At 38.2% G+C, this 13118-nt stretch overlaps 1 protein-coding gene across 16 annotated transcripts in view; it reads right to left on the reverse strand.

Annotated features, from left to right (window-relative positions):
* The window catches only part of LOC101162174 (ELKS/Rab6-interacting/CAST family member 1), a 123211-nt gene continuing 110093 nt past the window's right edge, over window positions 1-13118 (reverse strand). For 15 of the 16 annotated variants that reach the window (XR_013653813.1, XR_013653812.1, XR_013653811.1 and 12 more), the window contains one exon: window positions 1-1512. Coding sequence is in view for 12 of the 16 variants with exons in the window: in XM_078942211.1 (XP_078798337.1) it covers window positions 1375-1512 (138 nt within the window). In the remaining 4 variants the exon portion in view is untranslated. The remainder of the gene's footprint in view (window positions 1513-13118) is intronic. The other variant, XR_013653814.1, reaches the window with a different exon arrangement.

Raw genomic sequence — 13118 nt, forward strand, 5'->3', positions numbered from 1 at the left:
TACAGTAAAATCATATTTTATTTAAATCTCTCCACCAGGTTTTTGAATTCACAACAAATTCAAAGCGATGCTCTTTCACCACCACAACCAAACACTGACAACATTAGTAGAAAATCGACACAGAATACTGAATTTACAGCATGAGCTCAAACCTGAGAAGGTTTTCTCTCAAATAAAAGATTTTAAAAAACGTCCACAAACTCTTTGGGATGACTTAATCTTCATGTGGGGAAGCTCACTCACAAAGTTAGACTCCAAATGTAACGAACGGGCCTTTAATCTGGGTTAGAAGACGCTTTTTGAGTCAGAAGTTGTAGGGATTTAGGCTTTGTGTCCCACAATGCAGCAGTTAAAATAATCAAAAACAAACAAGAACTTTTGCTTTAACAATTTTAGTGACATGAGAGGACAAATTCTTTTAAATTCAACCCTGATAAATGAATAAAACAACAGTAAAATTAATAAAAGAAAAATGCTATTAGGAAGAATTCTTCTTTGTTTATCTATTTTCTCCCTTTAAGAACAAAATACTACCAGAATATGTGAAGAATATATAATATTTTAATCTGTTGAGTTTTGAAAAAAATTGAAGGATTTACTGGATGTGTTTTTTGCTCAATCGTAACAAAAATGGCAGATTTTTTCAAATAAATAGAGCACTAGTGTGCTTTAAAAAAGAGTTTGCTGCAAAATGTGTTGTAGTTTGAGTACTGGAAAGCAAAACAGTTAAACATAGAGGCTGCATAACAGTTAACACCCCTCTTTTACAATTTACACAACTATCTAGAGACTACAGCTCAAAGAGACTGTAAGTCGGGACATTTCGTCAGACACATGCAGAGGATGGAAAACACACAACAACAAAAAAAAAAAGACAAAAAACAAAACAACAACAAAAATAGCAGCACATGATGTGAAGAGCCCAAGGCAGCTGAAATAAACAAGCATCTGTATCTGAACTAATAAAATAATGTGGCAACAATGTGCAAGTCTGGCATCAGTATCACCATCTCACTTTGACTCTTCCATCAGCTTTGACAATGTTTTGCTGAAGTGCAAACGCCTGGCTGCCACGTGGCTGGCGGGAGGTGTCACACATCCCCGCTGCACCTTATTTTGAAGGAGTCAAGAAAATGCAGAAATTCCCTCTTGAAATGCAAACTACTTAAAAACACTCTTTCCTTCAGCTGTCACCTTTTGCTCAAGCTGATGGACACAGTGGGGGAGTATTTGTGAGAAATTGTTTTTCTCCTTACACACATTTTCTTGTTAAAGTTGGCAAAATGAGGAGCAGGTAGCATGTTCAACACAAGTATTGGGATAATGGGCTGCGTTCAACGTTTGCACTAAAGTAACAATGTATGTGTTGGTCCGTCAGCTGCTGTCCTCCAAGGCGTTGACAACTTGCTCCAAAATGTCGGGGCATCGGTCGGCAATTTGCTGCAGGACCTGGTTGGCATACTCCTGTAGCTCCGCCCCCTCCCGTTCACACCGAGCTAACTCTGCCTCCAACTAAAAGGCAAACAGAATCATCATGAGGTTTTAAACATTTCTACAACGACACCAAATGCTCCGTTCACACCACGTGCAGGCGACTACTTCCCATCAAAAGTCTATGTACTTATACAGTATGTTTTGGGCTTCTGTGTTCAAAAGTCTCGCCTTTACGCATTGCTAAGCAAGTTTTTAGGTCCCTTTTTTGGCTCTACGACCAAAAAGGGCAGCCACTGAACGGTTAAACCAGTTAAACTTTGACCAATCAGGGACTCAGATTTGGTAGGGATTTATGGATGGCGTCCTTTTTAATTAATAGAAGTGCCAACCGTTGGAAAATTGATCATGGAGGAGGAAGTAACAACTGTGGTTTGTGCCTGGCCAATATCAAATGTGACACATACCCGGTGTGAACGTAGCACAAAGATAAACTGAATAATTTAAGCTTTTAGAAACAAAATCTAATTTTTGCTTTTTTTGTGTGTGACTTAAAATTTGACCATCCAGCTACACTCACATGGGCCTGTAAGCAGTCGAAAACTGCATTTTCTGTAAGTCATACAACAAATAAATGCATTATGTATTATAAAGATTAATCTTATCATAGCTCTTCTGATCAAACGAACACGTTTACAAAATATAAATAACTGAAGATTGTTGCAAAAAACCATCGCAATAACAAACTGTCACACTTGGAATGGCCTTAATGCCTCATGCAGGTGTCTAAGCCAATGTTTTTACAGAGAAAGGGTCTTTTAACATCACATAAGTCAGTGGTCTCCAACCTTTTTATGACAATATTTTCACAGACCGGCAGCTGGTTTCACATTTATTTGTACTCTAGATTTCACGTAGGAAACAATAAAACAGGTCATATAGATATTTCTTTAACCCATAGCTGTCACAGTAGAAACCAAAAATCAGACACCAACTTCAATATTGTCCAACTTTGACGGTGAAACGGATAAATAAATAAAAAACCTCAAACTGATATTTTCTAGTTATAATGAAAGTAAACTATTTTCTAGAGCAACTTAACCAGCAGCATTCAAGTAACATTAGAGAGCCGGTTGATACATTTCATGCATTATGGTGTATGGAAACAACTGTCACAATAAATCCATATTTGGAGTAAAGACTCCTGGTTTATGTCTGTAGATTGCAGATTTTTTTTTATTTTTATTTATTTGTTTTTCCGTCTCTCTCTCTTTGCTTTCAGTTCTCAGTTTTCAGTTTCATTTCAGTTTTCACCGCCGAACTGATCCTATTTTTTGGCTAATAGGCTCCCGGGTCAAGATTTCCCAGGATTCCCAAAGAGGTTATGGTCATGTGAGGCCTTTTCTGGTCTGGAACGATGTCTGTTGATGTGCCACTCCACTCTGATGTACCAAACCCTGGGAGAGCATCATCACCAATGTACAAAGTTTTTCCACGCTATTTGGCTGTTCTTTGACTATGATGTTGAGCTTGTCAATCAATCTCTTCTGCGCCATATTTTACAGAGACGCGGCACATGCAGATTGGCAACATTACATAAATCTTCATCGGGATTAGATTCTTGTTTTCATTTGAATACTGGACTTATTTTCCTTAACGGTTTGAACTTTGAGAGTTTAAACAAGAAACAAAAGTGTGAAAATGTGGATGTCTGTTAGACAAAGTGTAGACAATGTGCAGTGAGGAGTCCCCTCTGTCACCCGATGGGAAACCATGTCCCGGTAGCCAATGAGCTCCTAGCCCCGCCCCCACGCAAAAATTGGAAAAGCTGAGCAGCAAAAACTTGAAAACTGAAATGAAACTGAAAACTGAGAACTGAAAGCAAAGAGGGGGAAATTAAAAAAACAGTTGAAAATACTTATAAACATTCTTTTTTTATTTGGTAACAGTCTTAAGTTTCAATTTTTCTTTCTATAATTTAAATTTTTCTTTTCTTCAATATTTCTTGCAAGTTTACTTTTTCAAATTAACATTTTTTTTTAGCTGACAATGTGTATTTTTGAGTTTAAAAGTGTTTTCAAATGTTCATTTTTTTTTTAAATTTACAATCTGGTTCTTCCTTTATTTTAAGCTGATCCTAATTGGACCCCATAGAGCGACTTGACATGCATCAAGAATGAGTCGGATGTAGTTTTCCAGAATAAAACTCCCTACAGGAGTTACAAAAACGTAAAAAACTGTAGTTCATGTTTTTTTCCCCTTTGTGGTCTTGTATCAACTGTCCCATGACCTGGGGGTTGGGGACCACTGGCCTAAATCACATACAATCATAAAAAGGACCTCCTAACGTCTTCCAAACTCTGTTATTCAAAACATTTTTATCCAAAGAAAAGTTAGTACGGATACTTGGAATATCTTGGTGTTATGCCAACGTTTTTAACAGAATCAGAAAAGGTTGTGCAGAAGAAAGATTTTTTTTTTGACCAAACAACGAATAAAACGTAACTAAAAAGTAAAAGAAGGTTTTGTGGTTGTTAGAGCACCACATCACGTCTCCCGCTCGAGTCCCATTTGATCATGGAATGAGAAAGGTTTCTGAAGTTCGTGCAGTTGGACCTTTCCTCAGCATGTTTAAGGTGACACCCATATACACAGACCGTAATCTGGAATCACCACAGTGCAGCTCTGCTTGCATTTGGAGTGGAACTTTTCTCCAAGAGAGTGCTGATGTTATTTTCTTTGGATGTGTCCAAGCCGAGATGTCAGATCTAACTGGCTTAATGACCAATACATCTGTATCAATAATTTTACCTCTAAAACAGTCATGTAACACAAGCCCACATTTCTGCTGGGGTGTGTGTGAGACCTAGGCCCGATGCTGGCAAAAAAGTCTCCTGTTAAGTTTCAACCTCTTCCCTCCGCTCTCATCTGTTAGTCAGCAAACCTTTGTGGTGTTTTACATCACAGAGGCGTTATTCATGTGTAAAATTGCTCGAAGCAATAACATTGCAATGATTAATGAAACTTTGCCTATAAATCACGTGGATATAGAACTGATCTACATCTTAGACTGTTTTTAGCTTTTATTGGAAAGGCTGTGCGCTGCTATTGAGCCAACGTTGGAAAAATCAACGTTGGCTAGTGTAGTCAACGTTAAAGCTTAATATTATTTATGTTTGAAAATATGAGATGTGTTTCAGAACTTTTTAGTAAAGTACAATACACATATATTTAAGTATAGCAAAACAAACATCCCAACCTTCAAGTGGGGGCTTCTTACACTCAGAGTATTAGTAGCACCCACCACCCCTCTAAAAAAACACGATAAAGTAGAAAAAAAATCGTATACAAGTCGCACTTCTGGAAGAATTTTTTTTAACAACTTTCAGGACCAAGAACAAACGTTTAATCTTGCAACGCAAATCATAATAACAGAATGGATAACAATAATAGACTGAATATCTGCACGCTTCAATACTTATCTTAGTGAAATATGACAGGAATCCAGTATCTTAGATTTATCTGAGCCTATTTAATTAAATTAAAAAAACCATATAAGTCGCACCTGAGTATAAGTCGCACACCCTGCCAAACTGAACTGAATAAACTCCTTTTGTAATCGAGGCCAAACTTTATTAATTTTAATCGTATCTGAAAATCTTTTGTGTTGGACCGGACGGAAAAAGAAAGGAGGGAAGAAAAGAGAGGGATGTTAGAGAGGGGGGGATAGGAGGGTGATTATGGGGGGGGACCATGAAGCAGCATAAAGCAACAAGTTGCTGGATGTTTATCATTACGGTCAGGTTCAGATGTAATAAGAATCTAGAAGGGGCGGGGCCTGTCCACACACACACTTAAATGTTATAAAAATAAAATATAAAAATAAGTTCTTACCAAACTATTGCTTTACCAAAGCATTTGAAATAAAAGGTGTCACCAAAATTTGGTAATTATAATTAATAAGCAACGTTAAAAAGCCTTTAATAGTCTAAAATAAAAGGTGTGTGTGAAAATAAAACTATGCAAGCAATAATGTCTGTAAGTGGTCGCATGCTTTTTTTCTTGTTTTAATTCAAGCACCTCTCAAGCACTTTTAAGGTTGTCTTAAGGTTTTTCCAGTATCTACCTACATCTGTGGTAATTTCATTTATTTGTTTGTTCCTTTCATGAAAATTATTGTAATTTGAATATCTATTTAGATATATATTAGTTTTAGTCAGATTTAAGTAGATTTATTCCAGTTTAAAAAATGTGTTTTGGTAGAAAACTTAGAAAAAATCATTTTTTTTCCACCCAATTTTTACTTGTAGCTGTGAAAGACAAAACATAGCAAATTCAGAAACATCTTTAAAAACTAAAAAACACAAAATGAAATTCAAGAATTTTAAGTAGGGCTGGTATGAAAGCTCCATGTGTAAATGCAGACTTCTTAGTTTGTGTGTATTATTTCAAAGTGTAAAATCCTTGAAATAAGGCACAAATGTCAACCACATGCCTTTTTTTGCATTTTATTAACACTGTTGTTTATTTTTGAACACCATAACAAATGAATGAAAATGTCTTTTTTAGATTTTATCCCCACAGTGGTTTTTCTCTTCAATATTTTTCCAACAGCTTTAAGCTGTGAGGTTGAGAAACATGAAGAGAACTCATTTCACCCGCTCAGTCTTGCAGCTGAATTTGTTTGCAGGTAATTCCACCTAAAGGCTTTGCATTTTTCTAGCAATCCTTCAGAAAAACACGGCTATAAAGATAAGGATAGAAGACACATAAGAAGAGATAAATCCTTTATGGTTCGGTTACAAGTGCGGTGCTTTCTCACACAGCCTTGACCCAGGCTTGGGAAACAAATGGGTCAAACACAACTAAATATGAGCAACACTGGCTTGATATCAAGTGGTAACGTAATCCACATCTCATCTGCTTCAAATCTCAAAAGCGTTGATCGGTAATGACTGAAGGAAGTCTATAAAACATGTTTGGTATTACCTCAATCAATTTTTCTAATGCAAACCAGGGCAGTCCTAATACTTTGCACATTTGTAACTATAAAACCTTGACACATATGACTTTAGAAAGGCGTGTAACGCTGTGATGTCCCATCGGTTTTGTGGCTGCAGGCTGTTTTTAGAAATCCGTCAGCTTGAAAAACTAAGGGAAAGTTGAAAGTGTTTAAGACGCAGATCTTGTATAATTTTCACCTCAGATGGCTGTTATCCAGAACTCAGCCACACCTCCCTACATCCAGACGCACAAAGTGCAGCATCGAAGTTCCGTTAAAGTGGGAGAAGTTGGCATATAAAGATGCAAACTTAATACATGTTTTGGTTAGATTTAATTTGGATTTAATTCTCTTATTTAGTTTTTTTATTACAAAAAAATTCAACTTTATAGATTAGAAAATTTCCCACAGACAGAAAACAAAGTGGAGTTTTTCATGTTATAGGCTCTATACTCCCCACCCAGGACTCCAACTATGTCCAAATTGAAGCTTGCTGATGACACCAGTATCGATATTCATCAATGACAACAGTGAGACCAACTACACGCAGAAAAAAAAAAAAACTCAGCATCTGGCTGAAAGAAGTTCAGGTTACAAGCAAAACATCACATAATAAAGGCGGCCATCACGGACAGAGAAGGTTTGGAAAGATAACACACCTCCCACTGTCCAGCAGCATGGAGGAAATGGAAAGGGTGACCTCCAGCAAATTCCTGGGCATTTGTTTAACTGAAGATCTGACATGGCCACTGAAAAGAGGCAATCTGGTTGAAAGAGCCCAGAAAAAAGTTTTTTTTTCCTTATAGCTATTAAAGCAAGCACTTTCCCCCACAAAACTCCTTCTAGATTTCTACAGAAACACAATGAAGAGCATCTTGTGGTATGCAACTGCACTACTGAGAATAGGAGGAACCTCTCATAGAAGGGGTGGGCTGTTCAAAAGATTGTGGGAGCTGCACTCCCTGATCTAGACTGTGTTTTTACTGTCCGCCTGCAGAGAGAAGTCCGATTAATTAGCCAAGAGAAAACCCACACAGAACATTCTGTTTGACCCTCCTGGAAAAAAATACCACAGCTAAATAAAAATGAAGTTTAAAAAAGCTTGTATCAGGTGGTTGAGGCCTCTGTAAGACTGGGCCACAGATGTTCTATCTAGAAAACTCTCTAAAGATTGGAAGAAGGTTGTTCTTCAAATTTACCGCACTACTTTTTTCACAACTTTTCCAGCACTAAATCGAGCGTTAAGTCAATCAAAGAAGAATATTCTCAGAACAATTGTTATCAGGAGTTAAAAGGTTTGGCACAAGCAATCAACGACTAAAAAAAGTATTACTGCATAAAAAAGTTTAAAATTCATAAAGTTTCTGTTTTTTCAAGCTTAGATGCAACACTCAAATATGTAATAATCTTTGCTGTAATGTGTTTTTATTTTTATACACATACCAGTCAGATCTAGCTGGTCCTGAAAATCTCAGTGTTAACATTTGATATCAGTGGTTCTTGGTTCCTGAGCAGCTACTGCTCTGGAGGCCGTTTTCTTGGCTGTGTGCCGGTGTAAATGAAACCTGACGTTCCTGCAGAAATCCCCCAGGGTCTCTTAAATAAAATGCTGTGTAAATATTAGATTATTAATGGACTAACAACCCTAAGGTGTAGTTCTTAAATGTCATTCGATGGTGCACTTGAATCCTTTTCCGGTTTTTCTTGTTATGTTCTTGCTTTTACAATATTATAAAGCTGCAAATCTGTCTACTTTCTTCTTCCTGAAGAAAATTTATAACATTCATAAATCCCCATGGTTAATCTGCACATAAAAACGATCTCCTAACTGATATGAGTTTTTTTTTAAACAGTTGTGAAACCAAAGCTTTTTAAAGAAATTCATAAATGGAATTTTTTAAGTTCACTTGTTGCTAGGCAAAAAAAACATCCATTTTGGGTGAAATTATGATTTAAAGACCTACGCCGATGTAAATAGTTTGTTTTAGCATATTCTTGTGGAGATTTTCTGATGATGGAGGACATTTATAAAGAAAAGTATGAGTATTTCTTTATTCAAATAGCTTTGAATCAGGAGAAGACAAAAAAATGAAAATGAGAGCATGTAAACAGAGAGCTCTCTAATGGGGAGGGGAAAGGGGGGGGCAGGGTTACTCCGCACCAAAGGTCCTGCCCACAACTAAGAGGCAAACTTCTACTAACCTACTGCTCTGCAGAGACTATGTCCTAGAAAACGACTCATTATGGCTAAAAACTGCATAATCATAAATCAAAGAGCCCTGGGAACATTTTTTACAACAGATCAAAAGATGGTCACAATGTTATGAAGTGCGAGCTGCTTTACGTTGAAGCTGCCAGGAAACGATCTCATGTGTTTACAGCGAGCGGCCAAAGAGAAGTTAATGTAAGTTAGAGGAAGTGGTACCAGATTGGCTTCTGCCAGTGTGTGTATGGGAGTTTAACTGTTGGTGTGGATGACACATAGCTTTGGGTTCCACATGAAGTGAGCATGACCGGTGCGTGCGGCTAAAGCTGGAGTTTGGATTTATTAGAACAAAGAAAATAACAAAGGTGAGCAGCAAGAAGTGTGTTTGGTGAAGACGGTTTTTACTGCAACCATTAAAGCTCCATTATCGTGATGAGTCATCCTCTGGCTTACTGGGGGTCCGGAGACACACATGCAGACACCGCTGAAGGCGCACACATTCACACGTGTTATCAGCTTGAGGATGATGGCGTTAAGTGTGTGTGCGCTGACCTCCTGACACATGTGGCAGGGCTTGAACTTCTTTGCACAGGAATGCTAATGTTTTCTAAAGAAACCGTAACTCAGCACACAGAGATAGAGACATTACTACACACACATATTTGCTCAAAGACGAAAACAAATGGCAAAGAAGGCGAGGTGGAAATGGACGGCAAATGCATCATCCAACCACACTTTATAAGTCCATGCTGCACAGGTCAGCAGCTCCATCCGAACGCATCATGATGCCTCTTGATACAGTCTTTGATTTACAATCATTTACAAATCCGAAGCCAAACGTCTGTTTTCCATCACATGTCCATTTCATAGCTGTGCATTTTAAATAGCGGAACTTTCCCCAGCTTTGACTGATATAGAGGAAATGATACCCCACTGAATTGTGAGGTTCAATCTCATGTCTCCATTGGTGAAATATGCCTACAGGGAGGCCCACTGACCCACTTTCACGACATAAGGAAGGCGGTACAGCGGTAAATGTTACAGAGCTTCTAAGAATACTGTGGACTTAATGTAACAGAAGGAACCTTTAGCATTGTTTTGCAATCATTTCATGTGTTGACATTTAAAGAAAGATTACTGTAAAACAACAGTAAATGTTTCAAAGAAATCTCTTGATAGAAATCTTAGCTTTTATTTAACTTTACTGGCTAAGTTACTGGTAGCAAATACCCAATCGGAGAAGGTTTAAAGAGGCTCCAGGCTGCTTTAAAGTCAAAATTAAGAGACAGTGTAAATGGATACGGCATAATAGGCCAACGCAGACCTCTATAATCTCTTCCTCTTTTCCTGCCGGTCTTTAAACCATTGTGGTCTAACAGACTAAGGATGTGTGCTAATGGCTTTGTGTGTTGGCTGCTTGTGGAGCTCTGGAGCCACGTCCAGCACGGTCGCAGTCTGGGCGGTTCAGGTAATAACGTGGACTAACAAGCTGGAGCGGAACTAGAACAAAAGGACTTGTAAGTGGACGTGCTCCTGGATGGCCAAAAGAGTGTTCTGGAATCGACCTCTGAAGAAAATTTAAGACAGAAGTGCTTTTAGGCAGTTGAGGATCAGCTTATTTTAAAAAAAATACTGAAAGAGACAAATGGACAGAGGTGACATGCTCACACACGGTCAAGCACTATAGTTTACGGCAGATATAAGCAAAATAAATATCAAATACTTGAAAACTTCTTTAAATGCAACTTTCTAGTTTTAAAACTTGTATATTTGGTGGTGATTAAGCTTACGGTGTCAGTTATTTAGGTAAGCTTTCATGTTTTAAAAAGAAATCATCTTTAAAACAGCACAAACTGCTGGTAACTCTTAGCATGTGCATCTTTGGCTTTCACCTGTCACTACAGCCAGCTTGAATTCTCATAACTGACAACAGAGGAAAGAAATGGAACAGCAGTTGGTGCCATAAAAAGACAGAGAGGAATGGCAACGATGAGTAATCGATGGAGAATAATAATAATAGGAAGAACATGAAGAGAACTCTAGATACACTAACAAGGAGAAGGGGGCAGAACTGATAATGACATGGAGCAAAAGTTCAAGGGTGAAAAGAGTGAAACACACACAAAAATAGACAGGCGTGTAAAAAAATAGTTGTCTGGTTTAGCCATTAAGCCTGGGTTCAACAAATCTGCATGTAAAACCGAAGTGTCTGTGTGAAACTGGCACTGAGGCTTGAACGTGTGTGTGTGCGTCTGACTGCCTCCTCTCATTTCTGAGTTCAATGCTGGAAAATTCACATTGTTTCAACATTTCTATGGATGTCAGATTTATAAAAAATGTTTCCGCTAAAAGTAACATTTAGGCGGAGATTAGTTAAGTTGCGGTTGTTGCTGATGTAGGTTTGCTGCACATAATGTCAGTAGATAATGCATACACTAGTTTGTGTGTGTGTGTGTGTAATGGTCATTGAGGACCTCTGTGTCATGTTTGGAGAGAAAACAATCATCGTTGGAGCAGGAAGCAGAACTGCCTCTAATGAAAGCCTGGAGAGACCCCAGACCACAGAGAGGACAAATGGATGGATTTGAAGCTTTGCTCAACACAACCCCCCAGACCTCCTTTTCTTGCCTGAACTCCACTCTAGCACACAAACATTTTCACTTTTTAATATAGTAGGTTTTAACTTAAAACAAAATAGATCTAAGATACTAAATGTATTTAATATTTGGGGGATTTCATGACTGTTTTTGACTTTCTCATGTTTGCATGAAGACCTTGTTAATCTCTTGTTAATTCAAGAATGTGTTCTTTCTAAAATTAAAAAAGTAAGCAAGTAAGCAGTGCCAAAAGCTAATTGTTTCCATTCCTTTTTAAGACTGGATCTGGTGGTTTTGAAGCTAAACAAAAAACACTTTAAGTAACTACTGCATTGCAGCACAATCATTGGCCATTGTATGTCTTTCTTACCCTATAAATTAGACTCAGTAACATTTTTGCTTATCAACTTGTCTTAAAAAGGCTTGACTTATTAAAATTGATTAAAAAAAGAAATGTAATTTACCGTAATTTCCGGATTATAAACCGCTACTTTTGTGACAGAATTTCAACCCTGCGGCTTATTTAATGATGCGGCTAATTTATACATGTTTTTCTTTTCTTCTTTTCAAATACTTCTAACGGCCACTAGGGGCGCTCTAGAAGAAAGGGTAAGAGTGAGACAGAGGGAATACGGTATATGTGTCAAGGAAGACGCAAATTTAATGTAAATTCCTACTTACCCTCATCATGGAAAATGCAAGAAGAAATAGGATAGGATGCAGCTTAAGTTAAAAGCAATCGTTAAAAGCAGTGTGAAAAAATCCACCATCACCAACGGGTTTGGAAAAGCCGGTCTGCTGCGTGAGAGAGAGGACAGCGCAAGCTCAGGAGTGAATTTAACTCAGGATGACCGTGACAAACTGACAGCGACAACGAAGGAGAGACTGAGAAAGTGTGTGGCGAGGACTATCTGACGCTATTCCAATCCGACACTGAGGAGGAAGACTTCCATGGTTTCAGTGCACAGAGGAAGATGAAGAAAGCTCTCAGTGACTTTTACGTTTATGTTTTTTTAAAACAGCCCTGTTAGTGCTGTGGTATGGTTTCACTGTTGTGGAAGAAAACATGTGGCGCACGCGCTGCGACACGCGCCTATATACTGCTCTCAGTGACTTTTACCGCTATGTTTTTTTTAACCAGCCCAGTTAGTGGTGTGTTGGCAGAGTCCTAGTGACTTTTACTGGTATGTTTTTTTTAACCAGCCCTGTTACTACCATATTGCTGCCGTGTTACTGCCGCGTCACAGGCACTGTTTGGAAGAAAAAAACTTTGAAAACTCTTTCTGTGTACTGTCTTTCTTTGTAAATATATCCTGTGTTGAACCTTTCCTGTGATTACTTTTTTTTCTTTCTGACGGTGGTTGGAAAACGCAGGCGAGATCCTCTCCGCCAAAGGCGGATCTTCCTTCGGGGTTCACTTCCCCGTTCGGACCTCCAGAGCCTCCAGAGCGGGTTAATAAAGTATCATTCACAGCTCTTCTGGTGGAAACCTTCTTTTATTACAGTTCCCCTTCACTCTGTATATCAAACATAAACGCGCACCCCCAACACACTTCCGCTGCGCGCTTTCCCTCCTCTTTTTTTCACATGCGTGCGGTTTCAGCACATATACATCCTCATTCTACAACACGTTTCAATCTGGGCACATGTGGCTTATAGACAGGTGCGGCTTATGTATGTACAAAATGGTTTATCCTTTAAAAATGTAATGGGTGCGGCTTATAATCAGGTGTGCTCTATAGTCCGGAAATTACGGTATTTTATTTTTGAAGCTTGATTTAGCCATTAATAGATAAATTCATAAATGGGTGTTATACATTCATAAATGTATGATACATATTTCCTTTTATTCAGCTTACTAACATTTTCTGATAACATTTTT

Source organism: Oryzias latipes, chromosome 23 (assembly GCF_053564925.1).
Source record: "Oryzias latipes strain Hd-rR chromosome 23, Olatipes_Hd-rR_3.1".
NCBI lineage: Eukaryota > Metazoa > Chordata > Actinopteri > Beloniformes > Adrianichthyidae > Oryzias > Oryzias latipes.